This window comes from Ahaetulla prasina, chromosome 7 (genome assembly GCF_028640845.1).
Source record: "Ahaetulla prasina isolate Xishuangbanna chromosome 7, ASM2864084v1, whole genome shotgun sequence".
Classification (NCBI taxonomy): Eukaryota; Metazoa; Chordata; class Lepidosauria; order Squamata; family Colubridae; genus Ahaetulla; species Ahaetulla prasina.
This window is the reverse complement of record NC_080545.1, coordinates 2082894-2108969: the sequence shown is the minus strand read 5'-3', so window position 1 is coordinate 2108969 and position 26076 is coordinate 2082894. Positions and strand designations below refer to the sequence as shown.

Genomic DNA, 26076 nt, shown 5'->3' with positions numbered 1-26076 from the left:
GTGCTTTCCCAGGGGTGAAATGCTCCCGGTTCGGACCAGATCGCCCAATCCGGTAGCGATGGTGGCGGGTGGTTCGGAGAACCAGTAGCAAAAATCTCTGCCCCGCTCCCATGCCCAGCTGAGCCGCGCGATCATCAGAGGTTTTTTTTTTTACTTTTAAAAGTATTTTTTCTTCGGCTGAAAAAATTCTTTTAAAAGTAAAAAAAAAAGCCTCTGATGATCTTGCGGCTCAGCTGGGATCGTCAGAGGAGCCTTTTAAAAGCATTTTTTCTACAACCTCTTTGGCTGAAGAGGTTGTAGAAAAAATGCTTTTAAAAGGCTCTGATGATCCCAGCTGAGTTGCCTGATCGTCAGAGGCTTTTTTTTTCTTTTAAAGGCAAAAAAAAAATGCTTTTAAAAGAAAAGAAAAACCTCTGACGATCAGGCAACTCAGCTGGGATCATCAGAGCCTTTTAAAAGCATTTTTTACAACCTCTTCGGCCGAAGAGGTTGTAGAAAAAATGCTTTTAAAAGTAAAAAAGAAAGAAAGTTGGCCACGCCCACCCAGTCACATGACCCCAGCACCAAGCCACGCCCACAGAACCGGTAGTAGCAACTTTTATATTTCACCCCTGGCTTGACCCCTCCCTCAGGGTCATCCTGGTCATTTCCTGCATCTTCTTTTAGAATATTTAAGAACTTCTGGGGCATCTTCTTTAGCTTTCCCATGGCCTAAAGACGGAAGCTGTCCCAACGATCTTGATAAGAAATTCTCAAGGATTCTGCTTTCTGATAAACTGTCGATGTGTTCCGCTGCATTACGGTGAATTCTTTGACTGTTACTCTCTTTATCTCTGCTCGGTATTTCAGCTGAAATGGATGGAATTCTTTTGCCTTGACGGAAAATGGCCGTTCGCTACATGGAAATATACTAAAGTGGATTTCTAGCATGTGAGCAAAAAAGCTTCGAGCTAATTAAAAAAGATTAAGCCCAGGGGTGAAATGCTACCGGTTCGCATAGTTTCGGGTGAACCAATAGTGATAAAAGCTACCGGTTTGGACAAACCGGTAGTAAAAAAAAGCTACGGGTTCGTCTGAACCGGTATTTCCGACAATCAGCTGTGCTGCGCGATTTATATTTGCTTTCTAGTGAATCTAAATCGCACGGCACAGCTGATCCCCCCGCTGTTCTACTTTCCTTGTTAAGCCTTCTTTTTCGGTGTGAAGTGCGCATTTGGTGCACTTCACATCAGTGGTTTTAGTGTGTATTGCGGAAGCATGTACGCGCAGCGTGGTCTTGATGTGTAGTGTGTATGTGTGCACAACATGCTTTTGGTGCACTTTGTGCCTGCGCACACACAGCGCGCATTTGGCGTATGTGCGGGCAGCGAACCAGTGGCAATCTGTGGAGGATTTGACCACTGATTAAGCCTCATTTCCTAATAGGGGAGTTGTTAAAAAGAATTCTTGCATCTCTCCAGCCTGAACCCAACTCTTTAATATGGCTAGTCCTCAACTTACGACCCCAATTGGGGACAGAATCTCCATTGCTAAGCGAGGCAATGTTAAGCAAGTCACCACCAATGTTACAACCCCCCCCTTTTTTTTTTTTGGGCCAAGGTTGTGAAGTCAATCACTGCAGTCGTTAAGTGAGTCATGGAGTCATTAAGCGGATCTGGCTCTCCCCATTGACTTTGCTTATCGAAAGCTGGCTGGGAAGGTTACAAACCGTTTTTTTTTTAAAATAAGTTTAGATTATTATTTGAGTCCTTATTCATTCTCTGCATTTTAGCTTTCTTTGATGGCACCCAAAGTCACTCGTTATGAGATGGGCAGCTATACAAATTGGTCAATAGATACTTCGTGAATTAATTTTTGCAAACCAAACCAAATCCAAAGGTTGAACCCCTGTGAAGAGGGGGAGCTGCAAAGCCGGCAGTCCACCTTTCTTCGCTCTGCTTAATAGCCCCTACAGGCTCTGCCATCAAAGGGCAACTGGTCATCATTTTTACAGTTACGGGCTTTTCTCAGCAGTTACAATCAGCAAATAAGCAATAATACAGCAAATAAGAGAATAACAGAGTTGGAAGAGACCTTGGAGGTCTTCTAGTCCAACCTCTCACTCAAGCAGGAGACCCTATAACCATTTCAGTCAAAGGCAGTGGTGAAATCCGCATTTTTTTTACTACCAGTTCTGTCGGTGTGGCTTGGTGGGCATGGCAGGGGAAGGTTACTGCAAAATCCCCATTCCCACCCCACTCTGGGACCAGCCACAGGTGGTATTTGCCAGTTCTCCGAACTACTCAAAATTTCCACTACTGGTTCATCAGAACTTATCAGAACCTGCTGGATTTCACCCCTGGTCAAAGGGTTGTCCAATCTCTTTTTAAAAACCTCCAATAATGGAGCAACCACAACTTCTGGAGGCAAGCTGTTCCACTGGTTAATTGTTCCTAAAGGTTAGGAAACTCCTCCTTGGTTCTAGGCTGCTTCTCTTCTTGACTAATAATAATAATAATAACAACAGAGTTGGAAGGGACCTTGGAGGCCTTCTAATTCAACCCCCTGCCCAGGCAGGAAACCCTACACAATCTCAGACAGATGGTTATCCAACATTTTCTTAAAAATTTCCAGTGTTGGAGCATTCACAACTTCTGAAGGCAAGTCGTTCCACTTATTAATTGTTCTAACTGTCAGGAAATTTCTCCTTGGTTCTAAGTTGCTTCTCTCCTTGATTGGTTTCCACCCATTGCTTCTTGTTCTACCCTCAGGTGCTTTGGAGAACAGCCCGACTCCCTCTTCTTTGTGGCAACCCCTGAGATACTGGAACACTGCTATCATGTCTCCCCTAGTCCTTCTTTTTATTAAACTAGACATACCCAGTTCCTGCAACCGTTCTTCATATGTTTTAGCCTCCAGTCCCCTAATCATCTTTGTTGCTCTTCTCTGCACTCTTTCTAGAGTCTCAACGTCTTTTTTACATCGTGGCGACCAAAACTGGATGCAATATTCCAAGTGTGGCCTTACCAAGGCATTATAAAGTGGTATTAACACTTCACGTGATCTTGATTATATCCCTCTGTTTATGCAGCCCAGAACTGTGTTGGCTTTTTTGGCAGCTGCTGCACACGGCTGGCTCATATCTAAATGGTTGTCCACTAGGACTCCAAGATCCCTCTCACAGTTTCCACCCATTGCCTACCCAAGTAACCAGACTGATTTTAATCAAATACCAGAGTTGGAAGGGACCTTGGAGGTCTTCTGGTCCAACCCCCCTGCCCAAACAGGAGACTCTACACCATTTCAGACAAGTGGTTGTCAGATCTCTTCTACGGAACCACGGTTACACGTAGATGCAGCGGTTGGATTGTGATGGGGTACATTCTAAAGTCATGGGATGCTGAAAGTTGGGGAAGGCGTTGCCTAGGAGCTGCGGGCTGGCATGCCTCAGGTGTCCCTGCCAATGGGGGGAATAAAAGGGCCAGTTAAATGTTATGCAGAGCCGGACTGCTGTCCAGAAAACACCCGATTTGTTCCACTTTCCAACAAACAACGGGAGAGTCAGGAAAAGCAACCATTTAAGTTTGAAAATTGCATCCATGCCATGGCTCCCGTCCAGGACTCATTCATTCGCACAAAACTCTCGCCCGCAGCTTGTTCTAGGCCCTCAGAGGACCTGAGAATTTGCAGACCAGGTTCAGAAAACAAGCAAAGAGGAAAAGCGTAGATCCTAAGTACAAAATGAAAACGAGAGTGTGCAGAAAATAATAATAATAATAATAAAAATGATAGCTCTGTTTCTAGCTCAAGACAAACACGGAGAGCTTGGGGTTTGCAGCAAGAGGAACGGAATTCACTTAGCCCAAAGCCATCAAATCAAGATTTGCTTCCCATGTAAAAAATAAAATAAAAAATTCCACCTTTCTGTGTGAAACTGACTAGGTAAGACTCAGATCATTTCATCAGAACGACTGATCTAGAGACTTAAGATTAATGTCAGAGATAGGAGGGGAGAAGCTGCGTGGGGGTGCAGCCGCTCAGTTTGTTCAATGGGAAAGAAAGGGACCCTTTTTCTCTGTTTTGGGGGAAAAAAATATCAGAAATATGTAAATAAGCCATTCAGGCATGGAGTTCTTTATTTAGAGCCCCCACCAACATCTAAATTGGGAAAGGAATCCTCTTCCTTTCCTAAAAGCATTTTACAATCAAGGCTTGGCAGAAACGCAGAGCAGGGCCCTCCCTTTCCTTCAGAGCTTCGCTCCTGTTTTTCCCTGTTCAAGATACTTGCAGAGTGACCAGGACACAAGTTAGAAAAAGGTCTGTTAAGTCAGCCAGCAATAGTGGTGGGACAGGGGTGAACTGCTCCCGGTTCGGACCGGATCGCCTGATCCGGTAGCGATGGCGGTGGGTGGTTCGGAGAACCGGTTGCAAAAATCCCTGCACACGCCTCCCGCCCCCCGGCCAGGCCCACCCAATCGGCCGCTTGCTGCTTCTTTTAAAAAATGCTTTTAAAAGGTAAAAAAAGAGGCTCTGACGATTCCGGCTGAGCCGCATGATTGTCAGAACCTTTTTTTTTTTACTTTTAAAAGCATTTTTTTACAACCTATTCAGGTTGTAAAAAAATGCTTTTAAAAGTAAAAAAAAAAAAAAGATTGCGCGCCACAGCTAATTACGCCCCCCCCCCACGCACTGTTCTACTTTCCCCAGGCCTCCTTTTGGGGTTCACTCTGCACATGTGAGCACCTCACATTTGGTGCATGGTGCACACGGCGCATGCCCAGCTGGCGAACCGGTAGTAAACCATTTCAGATTTTACCCCTGTGGTGGGGTGACTGCTGCCCTGCCACTGTAGAGAGGTGGGGGGTAGGGGAGGATCTACAGAGGCAAATGGGAAGAGAGGATCCACAGCCGGAATGAGTTGGAAGGGGCCTTGGAGGTCTTCTAGTCCAGCCCCCCCTCCCCTCAAGCAGGAGACCCCCCCACACACCATTTTCGACAAATGGCTGTCCAGTCTCTTCTTAAAAACCTCCAGTGATGGCGAATGGAGGAAGGGAGGGAGGGAGGATGACAGCATAACAGAATAACAGAATAACGAAGTTGAAAGGGACCTTGAAGGTCTTCTAGTCCAACCCTCTGCTCAAGCAGGAGACTCTATACTATTTCGGACAAGTGGCTGTCCAATCTCTTCTTAAAGACCTCCAGTGATGGAGCACCCACAACTTCTGGTGGCAAGCTGTTCCACCGATTAATTGATCAGGGTTTATAGAACAACAGAGTTGGAAGGGACCTTGGAGGTCCTCTAGTCCAACCCTCTGCCGGAGCAGGAGACCTTATACCATTTCAGACAAACAGTTGTCCAATCTTTTCTTGACACCCTCCAGTGATGGACGACTTCTGGAGGCAAGGCGTTCCACTGGTTATTTGTGAATGCGGAGAGGGGAGGATGGCTGGATGGGTGGAAGGGAGAAGTTATGGCAAGGTGACAGAGCAGCAGAGGTGGGTTTCAGCAGGTTCTGACCAGTTCTGGAGAACCGGTAGCGGAAATTTTTCCTGCCTCGGCAGGGGGTTGGACTAGAAGGCCTCCAAGGTCCCTTCCAACTGTTGTTATTATTATTATTATTATTAAATTTTGAGTAGTTCAGAGAACCGGTAGTAAAAATTCTGACTGGCTCCACCCCCATCTATTCTCTGCCTCCCAAGTCCCAGCTGATGGGGAGGAAATGGGGATTTTGCAGTAACCTTCTCCTGCCATGCTCACCAAGCCATGCCACGCCCACAGAACCAGTAGTAAGAAAAATTGAAACCCACCACTGCGACTGAGGACCTCTTAAAAGCCTTTGATCCAAAGACCCCCTTGGGTTGAGCTACCCCACTAAAGATCACCACCAGTTTAAAAGTCCATTCCTTCCCCCATCGGTGGACTGAAGAGCTGGACTGACTACCAGGAATCTCTCTTTGCTCTTCTCCTCGAAGGGTTTTCGCTCCAGTAGATCATTTATATGAACTTTACAAAAAAAAAAAAAGCATAAATGAGTGAGTTTCTCCCCTCCCTGCTTCCCACCCACCCCCAGTTCCCTTCTTCTCTTCTGCCGAGCCTTTAAGTTTGCTAGCTTGACAGCAGCGTCTGCATTCGTGTTCCAGACGAAGAAAGCAAACAGCATCCCCTAATAGAAAAACGGAGAGGATCAAAAACTCCATTCCAACCCAAACATCCTGAAAAAAATGGCACCCCGGATTTTTTGCATTTCAAGTTGTCGGCGGCGCCTTGATTGCGAGCTGTCTTTGCAAACACCTGATCCTTGACCGAGAGTCATAGCTGGATAATTGCACGTCTAAAATCCAATTTACTGGAGGCTTCAGCCTAGAATTCAGTGTTAACTGGAAGGGGCCAGACTGAACTCTGCTGCCTTTGATGAAAAACCCCAGAGAATGTTTTTGGGTCACGACATTACAAAAAAAAGATGTTGAGACTTTGGAAAAAGTGCAGGGAAATTCAACTAAGACGTTTAAAGGCCTGAAGACAAAAATATATGAAGAACAGTTGCAAGAATTGGGTATGGGCCATCTAGAGAAAAGAAGGACTTGGAGGGGGGGGACAGACGATAGCAGAATTTCAGTATTTGAGGGGCTGCCACAAAGAGGAAGGGCTCAATTTATTTTCCAAAAGCACCAGAGGGCAGGACAAGAAACAATGGATGGAAACTGATCAAGGAGAGAAGCAACCAGGAATTAAGGAGAAATTTCCTAACAATGAGAACAATGAACCAGTGGAACAGCTGGCCACCAGAAGTTGTACAGGCTTCATCATTGGAGGTTTTTAAGAAAAGACTGGACAACCATTTGTTTGAAATGATATAGGGTCTCCTGCATGATCAGGGGTTGGACTAGAAGACCTCCGAGGTCCCTTCCAGCTCCATTCTGATTAATTCCCATAATCCTAAAAGCTTTAACCAAAAACTTTCGACTATTGACCTCACCCCATTCCTAAGAGGACCATAAGGGGCGTGCATAAGCGCACAAACGTGCCTACCGTTCCTGTCCTATTGTTTTTCTTTTCTTCTTCCTATATATGTTTATATGGTTATATACTATATAATCTTTTTGTATGATGTTGTGACAAAATAAATAAATAAATAAATAAAAATAAATAAATTAGCTTTCCTAGGAATTTCTCTCTTCTAAAGACACACAAACGGGTTTGCAACTCCCCTTCCAGCCCCAGATTTTAAATAGAGTTTACTCTACCTGGTAAACTGCTCTGGAGATGCACCATGGTTTAAGCATCAGGCGTACAATTTGGAGATGCCTGAGCCGGTCAGCGCCCAGGACTCGCGAAGTCAGATTCCAGGCGACGGAATGCCAACTAAAGAGAAGATCTTCAAACCTAAAAGGCACAGCTGCCATGCCAACTCACAAAGCTGGGAGGAAAAAAAAATTGGCACGGGTCCCCTCGGTGGTTTGCTAAGTTTTCAGAGGTCTATCAAACGAAGTTAAAATGTCAGCGTGATTTTTCCACGAAAGAAAGAAAAAAAAAAGAAGAAAATTCTGAATCAATCCCAGATTTCGTTGGTGGCGGTCATTCTCGGAGAGAACAATTTCTCCCAACCTCCTCAGGGTGTTGTTTGTCCCTTGAATGCCAGAAATCTCTCCTTTTGCTACAAAAGGAATGTCTTATCTTTGGAAAAATGTCAGCCTCCCCGGACTTGTTGCTGGTTTCTGCACGGTTCCACGCCGGCCGGGGAACTAAAGTTACCAATTGAAATCTGGACTCATTACTTAGCCTCCAAAATGCCAGAATTCTGTCCAGGGAGGATGGAAAACAAGCGTCTGTTTTGTCTGAGGACTCCCTAACTGCCAACATTCTCAAGACATTTTTTCTGTTTAACTCTTGAAGACGCAAAGTGGAACGGCTGAAAAATTATCTTGCCACACTTGTTCTTTTATATTTATATATATAAATATATTCTTTTATATATATAAATATATTAAATCACCCTTTCAGATATTAACCATGAAAAAGGGCCTCTCACCAATCGTGTTCCACATTCCAAAATGATGGGGGAGAAATTTGCAGAAAGAAAGAAAGCCACAAATTTACACCACTACTGGAAAGGGAGACCGGTTAGGAATGTTTTTGTGTGTTTCAATTCAGCCCATCCTTAGACTCTGCGGGATAAAATGACTGCCGGATTAACTGCCATTAATGACTGCCAGTTTAAACGGAAACCCATTAATTCACCCACAGAAGTCAAACAAACTGAATACGGAGAGGTCAATCAATCTGAATAGAGCTGAAAGGGACCTTGGAGGTTTTCTAGTCCAACCCCTGCTCAGAATAGAATAGAATAGAATAGAATAGAATAGAATAGAATAGAATAGAATAGAATAGAATAGAATAGAATAGAATAGAATTTTATTGGCCAAGTGTGATTGGACACACAAGGAATTTGTCTTGGTGCATCTGCTCTCAGTGTACATAAAAGAAAAGATACCTTCATCAAGGTACAACATTTACAACACAATTGGTGGTCAATATATCAATATAAATCATAAGGATTGCCAGCAAAAAGTTATAGTCATACAGTCATAAGTGGAAAGAGATGGGTGATGGGAACTATGAAACGATTAATAGTAGTGCAGATTCAGTAAATAGTTTCACAGTGTTGATGGAATTATTTGTTTAGCAGAGTAGGAGACCCCATCACCCATCTCCTTCCACTTATGACTGTATTACTATAACTTTGTTGCTGGTATCCTTATGATTTATATTGATATTGTTTCCTGATTGCTTATTTGTACCCTATAACTATCATTAAGTGTTGTACCTTATGATTCTTGATGAAGGTATCTTTTCTTTTATGTACACTGAGAGCATATGCACCAAGACAAATTTCTTGTGTGTCCAATCACACTTGGCCAATAAAAAAATCTATTCTATTCTATTCTATTCTATTCTATTCTATTCTATTCTATTCTATTCAGACAAATGGCTCTCCAATTTCTTCTTAAAAGCCACCAGTGATGGAGCACCAACAACTTCTGGTGGCAAGCTGTTCCACCGGTTAATTGTCCGCACTGTTAGGAAGTTTCTCCTTAGTTCTGGGTTGTGTCTCCCCTTGGTTAGTTTCCATCCATTGTTTCTTGTCTTGCCTTCAGGGGCTTTGGACAACAGATTGACCCCCTCTTCTTTGTGGCAGCCCCTCAAGTACTAGAATACTGCTATCATATCATCCCTGGCCTATTGTTTGTCTAGACTGGCCATACTGAGTTCCTGCCACCGTTCTTCATATGTTAAGACTACCATAGGTGGTTAGAAGTGCGTGAGAGATTGAGGGAGTTGTGGTCGGACCCAGTTGGCATCTTCCAACACTCATCAAAGATGCCAACTGGGTCCAACCACAACTCCCTCATTGCCTCACACCCTTCTAACCACCTATGGAAGTCTTAAAAGAAGAAGAAAGGTGCAGATTTGCCATTAAAAAAATTAAGTTAGAATCGAATCGAATCGAATGGAATCGAATCGAATAGAATTGAATAGAATTTTTTATTGGCCAAGTGTGATTGGACACACAAGGAATTTGTCTTGGTGCATATACTCTCAGTGTGCATAAAAGAAAAGATACCTTCATCAAGGTACAACACTTACAACACTTAATGATAGTCATAGGGTACAAATTTAACTATAGTTATAAATACTTAGATAATTATAAATACAGGTATACATGCGGGTGTTAGCAACAAATGTTAGGACCTAGTTGTATTCAAACACATAACTGAAAGGGGACAGGGGGAGAGTCATGAATATTTCTCCCTGAATAATCACAATACATATTTATTTTATGGAACTAGACTGCCAAAAGTCTCCGACATCAGCCATTTAAATGCATGCTCTCCAAACAAGCTTTAAAGCCAGGGGTCTCCTTGATTCAGAACAGCTTGCACAACCTCCCGTGAAGCTCTCCTGCCTGAGGGGGGTTCATATAATATTTAGCATGGATTTACCAAAACACAAGAAAGCTGCCAATGGAGGGAAAGGATAACAGGTCCTCACTGGAGAATTCACTCTTTGGAAGGTACTCAGATGCCAAGGAGAAGAGGAAGAGCTGCTGCGCATAAGTGTGCATAAGTGCACAAAAATGCCTACCGTTCCTGTCCTATTGTTTCCTTTCAATATATGTTCCTATATATAATGTTATGACAAAATAAAAAAAATAAAAAAACTGTGAATGCAGAATATGGAATAACAGAGTTGGAAGAGATCGGGGATGTCTTCTAATCCAACCCCCCTGCCCAAGCAGGAGAACCTATTCTGGACAAATGGTTGTCCCATCTCTTCTTAAAAACCTCCCGTGTTGGAGCACCTACAACTTCCGGAGAGAAACTGTTCCAATGATTGTGCTCATGGTCAGGAAATTTCTCCTTAGTTCTAGGCTGGATCTCTCCTTGATAGACTTGATGGAAGAGAGGACCTAGTCTTGATTGTAGCAACACTTTCTACAAAGAGCTGTTCTCGAAAAAAAAAAACACCACACCACTATTTGTGGAATCCTTGGTTCTCTCTGAGCTTGGTTGTTTTCTCATCCAACTAGGTTAAAATCAACTGTGCTAGAAGCAACCTTCCTTCCTTCTAGCACTGATGATGTTACCTAGCTGGGTGATGAAACATCTGCAAGAATATAAGCAAGTTCAGAGAGCACCAAGGATCCCACCATCCCCACCCTCCTCCTCCTCCTCCTCCTCCTCCTCCTCCTCCTCCTCCTCCTCCTCCTCCTCCTCCTCCTCCTCCTCCTCCTCTTCCTCTTTCTCCTCCTCCTCCCCACCTTCTAGCACTGAGGATGTTACCTAGTTGGGTGATGAAACATCTGCAAGAAAACAACCAAGCTCAGAGAGCACCAAGAATACCATCCATTCCTCCTCCTCCTCCTCCTCCTCCTCCTCCCTCCCCAACTTCTAGCACTGAGGATGTTACCTAGCTGGGTGATGAAACATCTGCAAGAAAAACAACCAAGCCCAGAGAACACCCAGTGCCCCACAATTGTACCCTATGACCATCATTTGTGTTGTAAATGTTGTACCTTGATGAAGGTATCTTTTCTTTTAGGTACACTGAGAGCGTATGCACCAAGACAAATTCCTTGTGTGTCCAATCACACTTGGCCAATAAATTCTATTCTATTGTCTTCTACTGGTGCAGTCTATTGGTGTTGCAGACAAGGGCGGCCTTCCTGTGCATTCCAAGCCATCTCTTGCAGATTAAATCTGGAACACTGGCAGTCCTAGCAAGCACCACAGGCCTTAGAACATCTCCAGAAATGGAGCTCCTGACTTAAGTCCCTGTTCTGTCCCCCTCGCCTCAGTCCGAGCGATGACTTAATTACCCGACAACTATCAGCTTCTGGCAGCAAACTAGCGAGCATCTGCCAAGTGTCTCTGTTATCTCTCTTGATGCCGATGAGTCAACCAGGAACAAACAGTACTTCAGCTCTAGTTAAGCAGTTGATTTGCTTGCCACGAAGGGGTATAGCAGCCCTTGCTGCTTTTATATCCTGTGGGGTGTGGCTCCATGACTCACCACGTCCTAGGCCTGCCCCACCCCTGCTTCTCTTGTTCCCACCTCTCCTGCCTACGAAACCTAGGGTCCAGCCAGGCCTGATTGCCATCAGCTGGGTCTGGAGGCATGGCCTGGTGGGGGGGAAAGAGTCAGGGGACAGAGGCCTCGTTATCTCCTCCACCTGGCCTGCCTCTGGCTCCTGGAGCTGAGCCAGGGAAGCCTGTGCTCCAGAGGTAAGTCCTGATGGCCCTTCCCCCTCACTTTCCGAGTCACTTTCTGGCAGAGGGCCGGCTCTGGGGGCGCAAAAACAACAGTCCCTGAAATAGTAACACTGCGGTCCCACCCAAGAAGGCAGGGGCAGTACTTCATCCTCCCCTTCCTGCCTCCCGCATTCAACCAAGTCTTACATGGTGCAGCTCATTCATGCTGGTTTCAGAAAAGCAGCTTGTAGCATTCAGTTCAGCTAATGTAGACGTGTCCGGCCGATAGATCTTGTTTTAATCGTGGTGTGTTGTTCATTACTTGTGGGGCTCAAAATCACACGTTCCTTTTCAAAGATCTAAACCATTAGCCTTTGATCGTCTTCTTCTTCTTCTTTTTTTGTTTAAAGTAGCGATGGTATGATTGCATTATGTTGGGAATTAATATATAAACGTTGAGCTCTGAAGATGAACTCATGGTGTTTCTGTGCTTTGATCTTGTTCTTAGAGAAATGGGAGGCCGGCATTCTCTTATCTCGGCAATTGAATTCTATCTCATTAATTAGAGATTTTCCTTTCATCAGATTCTACAGAAGGCCTGGTTAGATCAGAACAACTCATGTATACAGCAGTGGCCAAAATTGTGGAAACCTTTTGGGAAAAGTGTATTTTTGAGGTTTGATGGCTAATAACACCACTTTTTTTTTTTTTTAAAGTTTCAAGATAATCCTATTCCATTGCTGGAATGGCCTGGGAATAGCCCAGACTTTCACCCAACTGAAAATCTATAGAGGTGACTAAAGAAACTGGCTAGTCAGAAGCGACCCAGCAATAAAACCCAGTTAAAAGAAGCAATCATTCAATCTTGGTTTCACATTATAACACCTGCAGAACTAAAAGATTTGGTTCACTCCATGGGAAGGCATTGTAAAGCCGTCATTCATGCTAAAGGTGACCCAACTAAGGATTAACTGACATGGGGATCATTTTTGTATATCCCGTTTTTTCTATGGTGATCATTTTTGTATATCTCGTTTTATATCTTGTAGGGATAGAGAATTAGAAACAAAGTGAAGAATAGGGGAGAAAAATAAATAAAATAGTATAAGAAATATTACATAGGAGTACACAGGATTTGAATAGATATGAAGGGAATATGTATGTAACTGGAGTGTGACTGAATGTACAAAAAGTATATATGGAATATGCATGATGTTATATTGTAATCTACACAAAAGAAAAAGTATTAGAAAAGTTTGTACCAGACAAGTCGCACCATGTCTAATGTTTTAAATTGTATATTTAATAATTTTTTTAAAAAAAAGTTATGGCATTACATTCTTCATTAAACTATCTTTCCATTGATATATAACTCTATGGTATTACTCCAAAATAAAGTGGTGTTATTAGCTAGTTTTAGAAAATACACTTTTCTCAAAAGGTTTCCACAATTTTGGCCACTACGGTACAGACACCCACTTGTTGGCTAAGAGACTTCTACAAAACTCACAACTGTGGCATGGTTTTGTGAGTGTTCAAAGTTACAACAGCACTGGAGAAAGAGACTTACGACCGTTTTTCACCCTTGAAAATGAATTTTGGCAAACTGACTCATATTTATGACGGTCACAGTGTCCTGGGCTCACGTGATTCCTTTTTGTGACCTTCTGTCAAGCAAACGAGGAAGCCAGATTTACATAACAACTGGGTGACTAACTTAACCATGGCAGTGATTCCCTTAACAACAGTGGCAAGGAAGGTTGTAAAGTGGGTGAAATTTGTTTAATGCCTGTCTTGCTTAGTAAGAGAAAATTTGGGCTGGTCATACGTCAAGAACTACCTGTAACGACTTTTAACCATGATGGCGATTGATAGCTGTCATTTGAAGCTAAACATTTTAAGGTGAATGATGTTGATTCATTAGCCGGCTCTTTGGTTATTTTTTAAAAAAGCATATCCATATATGAAATTATTGTATTTTCTCATTTTAAATTTCATTTTATTCAGATTCCATTTTAAATAGCATTTGATTCCAATTGCATTTTAAATTGCATTTAATTCCAATTCCGTTTAAAATGGTTTTTATCCGGTTTTAGTAATCATTTGAGCTTGGAACTCTGCACTTTGCTGTGGCCCATGGGCCAATCAATAAAGTAAACTAACTAACTAACTAAAAAGCATATCCAACTAGCTGTAAAATTCATTGCAAACCAGTAAAAGATTCAGTTCTGCAACCCAACAAGACAGACACAGACTTCAGAGGATAATTAGAACTGCGGAAAAAACAATGGCTACCAACCTGCCTTCCATTGAGGACCTGTATACTGCACGAATCAAGAAGAGGGCTCTGAAAATATCTACAGACCCCTCACATCCTGGACATAAACTGTTTCAACTCCTACCCTCAAAACGACGCTATAGAGCACTGCACACCAGAACAACTAGACACAAGAACAGTTTTTCCCCGAAGACCATCACTCTGCTAAACAAATAATTCCCTCAACACTGTCAAACTATTTACTAAATCTGCACTACTATTAATCTTCTCATCGTTCCCATCACCCATCTCATCCCACTTATGACTGTAACTCTGTTGCTTGTATCCTTACGATTGATACTGATATTGTTTCCTGATTGCTTATTTGTACCCTATGACTATCATTAAGTGTTGTACCTTATGATTCTTGATGAATGTATCTTTTCTTTTATGTACACTGAGAGCATATGCACCAAGACAAATTCCTTGTGTGTCCAATCACACTTGGCCAATAAAAATTCTATTCTATTCTATTCTATTCTATTCTATTCTATTCTATTCTATTCTATTCTATTCTATTCTATTCTATTCACTCTACTCTACTCTACTCTACCCTACCCTACTCTACTCTATTCTATTCTATTCACTCTACTCTACTCTACTCTACTCTACTCTACTCTACTCTACCCTACCCTACCCTATTCTATTCTATTCTATTCTATTCTATTCTATTCTATTCTATTCTATTCTATTCTATTCTATTCTATTCTATTCACTCTACTCTACTCTACTCTACTCTACTCTACTCTACTCTACTCTACTCTACTCTACCCTACCCTACCCTACCCTACTCTATTCTATTCTATTCTATTCTATTCTATTCTATTCTATTCTATTCTATTCTATTCTATTCTATTCTATTCTCTGGAATGCACCATAGATTAACGTTGTGCTTCCTGTTATTCTATAGACTAGGATCAAGATGGGGTATCCTGGCTTTCCAAACAGCTTGATCAGTTGGTGGAATTATGTTGTGAAGTTTGTTTTTTAAAAAAACCTTCCTCACAAGAGAACTGGTCAAGCCACAGAAACATCTGCCTGCTTGAAGTTTCAGTTTTTCTCGACGAACGTTGGTGGGTTGAGTGGATTGCCAATTTCTCTGAAGGAAACCAGAAGCCTGTGGGTTAATCATTAAGTTTGAGAGAAATTGAGGAAAAAGTTTTTGAAAGTTTGAGCGTACGTGGCACGCTCGGATGGAGAATTTGGATGTAAATGGATGCCAAGAAGGATATGGAGAAGAGAAGGATGTGGAGAATATTAGAATATTTTATTGCAGTTATTCCATATTAAGTGTATTCATTACACGTACTGTATTTCTATACTGCCCAGCTTCCAAGACTCATGGTAGTACTGTATACAAATATATATATATATATAAAAGGAATATTGTATATATATATATACAAATATATATATATATATATATATATATATATATATATATATATATATATATATATATGTCTTTGGTTGTTCGGTTTTCTCCGTGTAAAATTGGAATTTTACACGGAGAAAACCCAACAACCAAAGACCTATATACAAACACCGTGAAAACCTCAGAAAATATATATATATATATATATATATATATATATATAGGTCTTTGGTTGTTCGGGTTTTCTCCGTGTAAGATTGGAAGTGTCTTGGCGACGTTTGACGAAGTCTCATTCGTCATCTTCAGGCTTCAGCTTCGTGCTTCTGGGAGCAATGTGTGATCGCAGCTGTTTCTTCCTTTTAACTGCTAGTGGGGTTTGAACTGATTGGGTGGGAGCTTGGCTGTGCTCTGATTGGATGGGGGTTTTCTGTGCTCTGATTGGCTGGGGTGTGTCCTGTGTTGGTGGGGGCTTGGTTGTGCTCAGTCTAGTCTGTGCTGCAGGGGGATTTGAGCTGGTGAGCTGCATAGCTGTTGTTTGGCTTTGTGGTCGTGCTACATCTTCATAGTGGGTGTCAGTCTGCTGCATGAATGGATTGGAGGGGTTTGAAATGGCTAATGTTGCAGCTGCGGTCTGGCTTCTGGTCCTTGGTCGTGCTTCCTGATCAGTGTGGGTTTGGGTCTGCTTTCTGGGTGGATGTGCGGTGGTGACATCCTGTGTGGACCTTGTGAGTGTGGGTCTGGTGTCATTCCTCGTGTTAGGGACTCGTTTGTCAATAAGGGCGGGTTTCCAAATGGCTGGTAGGCGGGAGGTGTCATCTCGTTTGTTCATGCTGTGTGGGCGTTTTTCTATCTCAATGGCTTCTCTGATTATTCTGGCGATAGTTCTGGTCTTTTTAAATTCAATATCATGTCCTGTGACTTTAAAGTGTTGGACCAGGGAAGAAGTTGGTTCCTCTTTTTTGAATGAGTTCTTGTGTTCTTCAATGCGTGCACTTATTCTTCTGTTGGTTTGTCCAATGTATGTGGTGGGGCAGGCGGTGCATGGGATTTCATATACTCCTTGATTTTCTAACTCAATTTTGTCTTTGGGGTTTCTTAGGATGGTGGATATTTTTCTGTTTGTGCAGAATGCTGTCTTGATGTTGTGTTTGTGGAGGATCTTGCTGATTCTGTCTGTGGTGCCTTTTATATATGGGAGGAGGGCTGTGCCGTTTTCTTGTTCTCTGTCTTGGATTTTAGTGGGGGGTTCTTTTTGGATTAGCTTGGTAATCTTATTTGTTTGGAATCCATTGGATGTTAGTACGTTAGTGAGAGTGTCTAGTTCGGGTTTTAGGTGTTGTTCATCAGCTAAGCATTTTGTAGCACGACCACAAAGCCAAACAACAGCTATGCAGCTCACCAGCTCAAATCCCCCTGCAGCACAGACTAGACTGAGCACAACCAAGCCCCCACCAACACAGGACACACCCCCAGCCAATCAGAGCACAGAAAAACCCCCATCCAATCAGAGCACAGCCAAGCTCCCACCCAATCAGTTCAAACCCCCACTAGCAGTTAAAAGGAAGAAACAGCTGCGATCACACATTGCTCCCAGAAGCACGGTTGAAGCCTGAAGATGACGAATGAGACTTCACGAAACGTCGCCAAGACACTTCCAATTTTACACGGGAGAAAACCCAAACAACCAAAGACCTATATACAAACACCCGTGAAAACCTCAGAAAACAAATATATATATATATATATATATATATATATATATATATATATACATATAAAATCTCCCAATATCAACCAATCCAATGTACTAACCAGACAACAATATGGCAGCCAACAGCGCTCTAAATAGGATCAACATTCATCAAATGCAATATAAAATAACAAGAGTGAAAGTAATTCAATCCCAAGTATTAGATCTTGCAAGTCGTCTCTCAGAAATTTGCTCAAAGATTCAATCTGCCAGAACTACATTATTTTGTTGCAACCCAGGAAGGGAGAATAATGGGCTAAAGAAATTCATTGCTGCGATGTTGATACAGCATTGACACAAGAAAAGAAAAGTAACCGGCGGAGAACTAAATTAACTAAAAGTTGAACAATGTGGAAGAAAAAAACAACAAGCCAGTTACAATCTTCATTTCCAGCCTCTCATCTTACTTGCTTTTTCTACCTGGCCTAACATTTAGATTCTAGGGTCAACCATTTTAGGAGTGCTTGTACCAAACATGTCCCAAAGGCGCTTTTTCAAAAGACAACGGAAAAAGTCTCTTGAAAAGTGCCTTTGGGACAACCATGACCTGGATGACTGAGAATCTCCACAGATATTGTACCACGTATTCCTCCCCTCCAATCAATTCCTCAAGCCTAATTTATGACGTCGTCATATGATCATCATCCAGTAGTACGACTGGTTATGAGCCACCAAGGTGATGTTGACTTTCCCAGATAGACTTTCTAACTTTCTCTTGGTGAACCTGTCTACAACCTGACCCTCTGGTCTTCCAATGGTCTATCCATCACAGGTGAAAATGAGTCCATCCACCTGCTGTTGTCCCTTTCTTCTCTCTTTCCACTATCCCCACTGTTTTAAATGTCTCTAGAGAGCTTGGTCTTTGCATAATTCCAAAGTAGGACAATTTGAGCCTGGAATGAGAATTCTAGGTTAATTTGTCCTCACTTAATTTTTTGGGACTGGAAGCTAAAACATATGAAGAATGGTTGCAAGAACTCGGTATGCCTAGTTTAATGAAAAGAACGACTAGGGGTGACATGATAGCAGTCTTCCAATATCTGAGAGCTGCCCCAAAGAAGAGGGAGTCAAGCTATTCTCTAAAGCACCTGAGGGCAGGACAAGAAGCACAGATGGAAACTAATCAAGGAGAGAAGCAACTTAGAACTAAGGAGAAATTTCCTGACAGTGAGAACAATTAACCAGTGGAACAACTTGCCTCCAGAAGTTGTGAATGCTCCAACACTGGAAGTTTTGAAGAAGAGATTGGACAGCCATTTGTCTGAAGTAGTGTAGGGTTTCCTACCTCAACAGGGGGTTGGACTAGAAGACCTCTAAGGTCCCTTCCCACTCTGCTATGCTGTTCTGTTCTGTTCTGTTCTATTCCTGAGCATCTGTGATATTCTCAGATGTCTTCAACATACAAAAGCATCGACATAGCTTTACTCTAGATGTTACATCCTTCACTCTTCCCAGACTAATTGTTCATAAAATGAACAAGGTTTGATTGTTCCGATTCCCTTATTCCTGACTGAAAGCAGGGAATAGCAAATGACGGTGGTAGAGAGGTAAAAGAACTTTAGAAAGAACTTTGGGATATCCACAGTGGGATGAAAATCTGCGCTTGGCAGATGTGTTGTGGTGATGAAGGGTCTTATCATTTTGTATGCATGTAGGAAAGGGAGACGGCTGTCACCACCGTATCACTTTCACCCCCTCGCAGATGTCGACCCCATCCACATCTGGTTGAGCTTGGCGATGGGTACCACCGAGGAGAAATATAGCTGCAGTAAAAGCAAGCATTCATATGATTCATACAACGGTGAAGGACTGGGAAGACTGGCAGTTTTGTGTCCCACAAAAGAACAGTTATGGAATTTGAATGTTTGCACAGAGAAGACTGCAAATTCCAAGACCGTTGAAAAAATATACCCAGGTTTTCATGCGTAAAAGCATCTTAGGACCCTGGGAACGTATGAAGTAGACACTGAATCTGGTAATTCAGCTCTCTCTCTCTCTTTTAAACAAGAGGTCCATTCTTAGAAATATTCATTTCTGCAGACTGCTAATCAATTGGAATTGAATCTAGTCCTGGAAGATAGTTCATGGTCAGATAAAATAAGAGGCAGGGACTGACCAAGAATGAAATTTTTTTTTTGAAAGTTATCACAGTGGGTGACTCCATAAAACAACAATCCAAAGTCCCAAAGTGCTTTACTCAAGAGACAACTGGACTTTCTTGTTTTCGTTGAAGAGGACGTGCTTCTCATCCAAGAATGGTGCTTCTCACCATTGGATGGTGGGCTGAAGAAACCAGTGTTTCTCGCCATCTTTAAGATGGGAGGACTTCAATTTCTAGCAGGGCCAGTTCCTCCCAGAGGAACTCTGGGAGTTGAAGTCCGCCATCCTAAAATTGCCAAGGTTGAGATACACTGATATCCAGGAAAGTTCTGAGTTGTGGTTGTTCTCTGGAGATTTGCTGAACTCACTGGGCACCGTGACATTATGTGCTAAATTTCATCCAGCCCCTTAAGTTTGAAATAATTAGTAATTTTAATAGGGATTTATTATTCTTTTATTTTTGTTTTTAAATTTTAAATTTGGCCAAATTGAATTAGTTTTTTAATATATTTTTAAATTTTATATTATATGTATATATATGTTTTATCTGGCTGGAAACTGCCCTGAGTCCTTTGGGAGAAGGGCGGTATAGAAATCAAATTAATAAAATAAATAAATAAATAAAGTTAATGGTGTAAGGTAGAGGGTTTTTTAATTACATAGTTTTTCTTTTTTTAAAAATAATAATCAGAATTTGCATCTAATATCAGTTGGACGGAGGGCGAGAAGCAATGGCATCTTTTGAAGCTGGTGAAACGTAATTCTATTTTAAGTCTGTAAAATGAAATTATTATCCTCTTCTGGGCCCCTGAGGACACATATAAACCTCCGAGTGGCCTCAGCGATTCTCTAAAAGGATGCAAATGACCAGCTGTCTGCAAGGAGTATAAACCCTTCAATTTCCCACCATCTGGTCAGAACTGAAGAAGCTTCTTGGATGAGAAGCGAAACGCCTTCAAAAAAACAAAACCAAACCAGAAAGTCTGCTTGCCTTCTGAAAAAGCACCTTTGGGACAACTGTGGTCTGGATAATGAGAATCTCCATAGGCATCTTCCATCCAGAGGCAAACATCAAATGAAGAGACACTTAATTCTTTTGGTACCCTATCTTGCTCTGTTTCTATTTTTTCACTCTTGTTTATTGGGTTATAAATAGATTGTTGTGTGTGTTTTTTTCTCTCTCTCTTTCTCTTTCATGTAGTTCTCAATAGTTGCTTTCATTTCATTCCTTCAAAGCAGAACAGAAATTCAATCCATTGGCCATGCATTGCTTGTTGCCTTCAATTCATTGAGATGTCCTGCATTTTGTGAATGTTCTTGTGAAGCTTGCTTGGAGCAGAACTCTTGCCTTCTTCCAGTGGGTTTTTCTGGTCATCTTCTACTATCCCATTAGCAATCTGGATCCTTACAGGTAGTCCTTGATTTACTCATTTAGCAACCACTGAAAATAGTGTTTTACAACTCTTGCACTCTCCCATGCTCGCAATTCCAGGTGCTTGGCAACTGGTTCACGTTTATGATGGTTGCAGGGTCATAAACGTGTGGTCACCATCTGCAGCTATCTCAGCCAGCTTCTGACTGACAAGCCAGGTCAATAGAGAAGCTGGAAGGAAGGGTTGTTGCGACTCACAATCACGTGAGGTCTCGGATTTTCTGATCCCAGTTGTGGATGTGAGTCAAAGACACCCTATAGTTAAGTTCTGACACCTCTCCAAGTCAATCAAGAGATGTCATCTGCTGGACTTGAAAGGATATAAAGGCCTTTTGGATAAAAATTTGGTGGATTTTACAAAATGTTTTGAAAAAGAAGATAAAGTTCCTGCCGCAATTTTTTTTGTTGGGAATTATTACGGACTGTACAGTAATTGAGACTAAATTGATTTTAAATTTAATAACAGCAGCAAGATTACTAATAGGACAGTATTGGAAGAAAAAAGAAGTACCTACAATAGAAGAATGGATATTGAAAGTTGCCAATTTGGCTGAGATGGCGAAGATATCAGCCTTTTTGAAAGACAATACGCAAGAAAGATACTTAAAGGAATGGAAAAAATGGATTGACTATATTCAAAGTAGATATCAGACTAAGAGTTATCAGACTGTTTTTGAATGATTATGATGTATTATTTTTTATTGTTTTCGGGGGAAGTTAGGAATTGATGATTGTAGGGGTATAATTAAGTTGGGACGAAATTTTTTTAGCATATGTTTGTTTTATTTTTAACTATACCTTGTGCCCGTTCCGGGAAGTCGGGGGGGGGGGGTTGTGAAGGGATGGGGGAGGGGAGGTGGGGGAAAGGGGAAAAAAAAATTTCTGTAAAACTTTTTGAATAAAAAAAAAAAAAAGAGATGTCATCTGCTGGGCATTGTGAACCAGAAACTGTTGCTAGCCTGAAACACTCATTGTTTTTTGCCTATTGACATCTACATGTGAACCTGGATGCCTTATCATGTTGACTTCTCCACGCTCTGGTTACATACTACATGAGCAAAAACTATGCAATTCGTTTGCCTCCCAAGAAACCGGATTTTCATTGAAAAGCAAATACAGTTACAATTCTTTTGGCTGCAGATTGAATCTAGGAAAGAGTAATGTCAGTTGGTAGGATAACACATGCTACCAGATTTTTAAAAATCCCCCCAAAGTTGGCTAAGGTCAAAGTAAAGGTTCCCCCACATATGCATGCTAGTCGTTTCCGATTCTAGGGGGTGGTGCTCATCTCCGTTTCAAAGCCGAAGAGCCAGCGCTCTCCGTGGTCATGTGGCTGGCATGATTCAATGGCAAAGGCGCACGGAACGCTCTTCCCTTCCCACCAAAGGTGGTTCCTATTTTTCTACTTGCAATGTTTACATGCTTTCGAATTGCTAGGTTGGCAGAAGCTGGGACAAGTCACGGGAGCTCATCCTGTTATGCGGCACTAGGGATTCGAACTGCTGAACTGCCGACCTTTTGATCGACAAGCTCAGCGTCTTAGCCACTGAGCCACCGTGTCCCCCCAAAGATGGATAGACAGATACAAAACTGGATTTTCATTGACAAGCAAATACAATTACAATTCTTCCAGCTGCAGACTGAATCTAGGAAATGGTAACGTCAGTTGGTAGGAACATGTAAGCTATGAGACAAAAGAATTCACCAAAAAGCTGTCTAGATATAGATGCAGAGACTACACTACTAACCAGAGCATATAAAACATTTGCTAGACCAATTTTTGAATACAGCTCAACTGTTTGGAACCCATACCACATTTCTGACATCAATATAATTGAATGTGTCCAGAAATATTTTACAAGAAGAGTTCTCCACTCCTCTGAAAACAACAAAATACCTTATCCCACCAGACTTGAAATCCTGGGTTTAGAAAATTTAGAACTACGCTGCCTTCGACATGACCTGAGTTTAACTCATAGAATCATCTATTACAATGTCCTTCCTGTCAAAGACTACTTCAGCTTCAACTGCAACAATACACGAGCACACAATAGATTTAAGCTTAATGTTAACCACTCCAATCTTGATTGCAGAAAATATGACTTCAGTAAAAGAGTTGTTAATGCCTGGAATGCACTACCTGACTCTGTGGTCTCTTCCCAAAATCCCCAAAGCTTCCCTCAACACTGTCAAACTATTTACTAAATCTGCACTACTATTAATCTTCGCATCGTTCCCATCACCAATCTCTTTCCACTTATGACTGTATGACTGTAACTTTGTTGCTGGCAATCCTTATGATTTATATTGATATATTGACCATCATTTGTGTTGTAAATGTTGTACCTTGATGAACGTACCTTTTCTTTTATGTACACTGAGAGCAGATGCACCAAGACAAATTCCTTGTATGTCCAATCACACTTGGCCAATAAAGAATTCTATTCTATTCTATTCTATTCTATTCTATTCTATTCTATCCTATCCTATCCTATCCTATCCTATCCTATCCTATCCTATCCTATCCTATCCTATTCTATTCTATTCTACTCTATTCTATTCTATTCAACCAAAAACTGTCTACCATTGACCTCACCCCATTCCTAAGAGGTCTGTAAGGGGCGTGCATAAGAGCACAAGCATGCCTACCATTCCTGTCCTATTGTTTTTCTTTCGTTATATCCAATTAATATAGTTATTACATACTCATACTCATATATATGCTTATATATTGTATAGTTATTTCATGCTTATGCTTATATATACTGTGTGACAAAATAAATAAATAAAAAATAAATAAAATAAGATGTAAAAATAAAAAACACCAACAACCCTCAAGATGGCAGCCGTGATACCCCTAAAATCAGGCAGACTTCCCCTTCCATCTTTTTTTCAAAACTATACCCAGTAGACTTTCCTTGATGGATAGACAGATCCAAAGATCAACAATTAAAAAGCTCATTTCTAAAACCCTTTAATGAGCTTGAGCTATTCTCATTATAAAACCCCGAACTCAACCGGTCAGAATTTTCCACTAATGAGAAGGGATTTGTTAATCAGTCTCAATAAACCAAGAATGGCTTTTAAAAAAAAACCAAAAAAAACCAAAACACCCCAACACTCCCCAGCTCCACAGAGATAGAAGACGCAGTGAAATGGAGACAGCCTTGGTTTCTTGAGCAGACTAGCATGGCCTTGCTGGCGTCTAATGGCGAGCCCCAAAACAAATCACATTATAGCTTAATTACCCCTTTCCAAGGAATAAGCCTCATTGAACATGGTGGAACTTATTTCTAAGTGAGCATGCTAGAGACTGCACCGTCAGTTAAATAAGAAGAACAGATGGCCTTCCTCGGAATAATCTTGACCAATTTCTAAACTAAGAACAATGCGCACATTATGTCTCCTGACACTACCTAAAACCCGAGCAATATTATCCTCATTATTGTCCTTTGATCAAAACAATTCATCTTGTATCCAATTAGCGGACGGGAGTCATCAGACAGAAGGGGGACGTTCACTCTGAAAGTGAGAGTCAGATGTCTTTGCTTAAGTCCATATTATTTGGAATCCGTGATGAGGGTGAGCTGAACAGATGGAGGGATTTAGCACTAGCCGTTGCACTTAAGACTTACATACTGCTTCACCGTGCTTTTGCAGCCCTCTCTGAATGGCTTAGAGAGTCAGAATATCGCCCCTCAACAATCTCATTTTACTGACCTGGGAAGAATGGAAGGCCGAGTCAATCTTGAGTCGATCAAGATCAAACTCCTGGCACTCAGCAGAGTCAACCTGCAATGCTGCATTCTAACCACTGCACCACTAGGAAGGAGAATGAGAAATGGAATAAGGAAGGAAGGAAGGAAGGAAGGAAGGAAGGAAGGAAGGAAGGAAGGAAGGAAGGTAGGTATGGGAAAGGGAGGAAGGAGTTGGGAAGGAAGGAAGTAGTGGGGAAGGAAGGAAGGGAAGAGAAGGAAAGGGAGGAAGGAGCTGGGAAGGAAGGAAGGAGTTGGGAAGGAAGGAAAGAGTAGGGAAGGAAGGAAGGAGTTGGGAAAGAAGGAAGGAAGGAGTGGAGAAGGAAGGAAGGCATGGGGAAGGGAGGAAGGATGGAAGGAAAGAGTAGGGAAGAAAGAAAGGAAGGAAGGAAGGAAGGAGTTGGGAAGGAAGGAAAGAGTCGGGAAGGAAGGAAGGAAAGAAGGAAGGAAGGAAGGAAGGAAGGCTGAGTCAATCTTGAACTGGGCAGCATCGAACTCCTGGCGGTAGGCAGAAGTAGCCTGCAATACTGCATTCTAACCAGTTACAACTGTTGCAGCATCCCCAAGGTCACGTGACCAAAGTTCGAATGCTTGGCAACTGACCCATATTTTTGACAGTTGCAGTGTCCCGGGGGAGTCACGTGATCCCCTTTTGTGACCTTTTGTCCGGCAAACTCAAGGAGGAAGACACAATTCACTTAACAACTGGGTTACAAACTCAACAACGTCAGTGATTCGCTTAACAACAGCGGCAAGAAAGGACCTAAAAGGGAGACAAAAGTCACTTAATAAACTGTCATGATTCACAACAGAAATGTTGGGCTCAACTGCGGTCGTAAGTCGAGGCCTGCCTGTTATAACATTTAAAGGAACACTAACTAACGTTGATTGATTGAACTTGCATGGGCGTGTCGATCTCTACAAGTGATTCTGAGCAGCGAACCCAATTTTAAAAGACAGAACGATGGCAACAACACAACAATTTTAAAAAGGATAGACTTTAGGAAGGGAAACCAAACGAGGGAATAAGGAAAAAAAAATACACATTCCAAGATAAAAATATCTCAAGGGATCACTTGTTGTTTTTTGCCCCAGCTACAGCACACACACTAAATTACTTAGATTTGCTTCACGACAAAGTTGATGGGCCATAAAAATGAGGCATAAGGAAGAAAATATTGCTGTCCATGCTTGGATACAAAAAAAAAAAAAAGGGAAAAAATTTCTATGCAGTTCCAGCATCACCAAAGGAGCCCTTTCCTTTTCCATGCTGGGAAATGGGCCGGTTGCTTCCCGTCTGCCTCCCGCTAAATCATGTCTGACAGTCTGACACCAGCTAATTTTTTACAACTCGGTCCCAGCTCACTCCCTCTAATCAGGCAAGCAGAAGAATGAATGTTCTACTTGTTTGGGGTGGGGGTGGGTGGGTGGGGGCAGGAAGGCGTGTGAACTGGGGGTCTCTGCAATTTAAGGGACGCAGACCGGAACTACTTGATGGCTGCATTGATCCAACATTCTCCTTGGGGGTTCCCGAATTAGACCAATTTTACTGCATTGTCACATTTATGGTGGACCGTAAAACAGTTCCAGGTTTGGTTTACGTGGCAAGCTAAGACG

The 26076-nt window shown here is 42.0% G+C and overlaps 1 protein-coding gene across 8 annotated transcripts in view; it reads right to left on the bottom strand.

Annotated features, from left to right (window-relative positions):
- The window catches only part of FRMD4A (FERM domain containing 4A), a 342273-nt gene that overhangs the window by 204439 nt on the left and 111758 nt on the right, over positions 1-26076 (bottom strand). For 2 of the 8 annotated variants that reach the window (XM_058191963.1, XM_058191970.1), the window contains exon 1: positions 7225-7854. The exons of 5 other annotated variants lie outside the window; for them this stretch is intronic. In XM_058191963.1, coding sequence (XP_058047946.1) covers positions 7225-7383 — 159 coding nt within the window. In that variant the 5' untranslated portion in view covers positions 7384-7854. Of the gene's footprint in view, positions 1-7224; positions 7855-26076 lie in introns of those variants that run through there. One more of the 8 variants, XM_058191960.1, reaches the window with a different exon arrangement.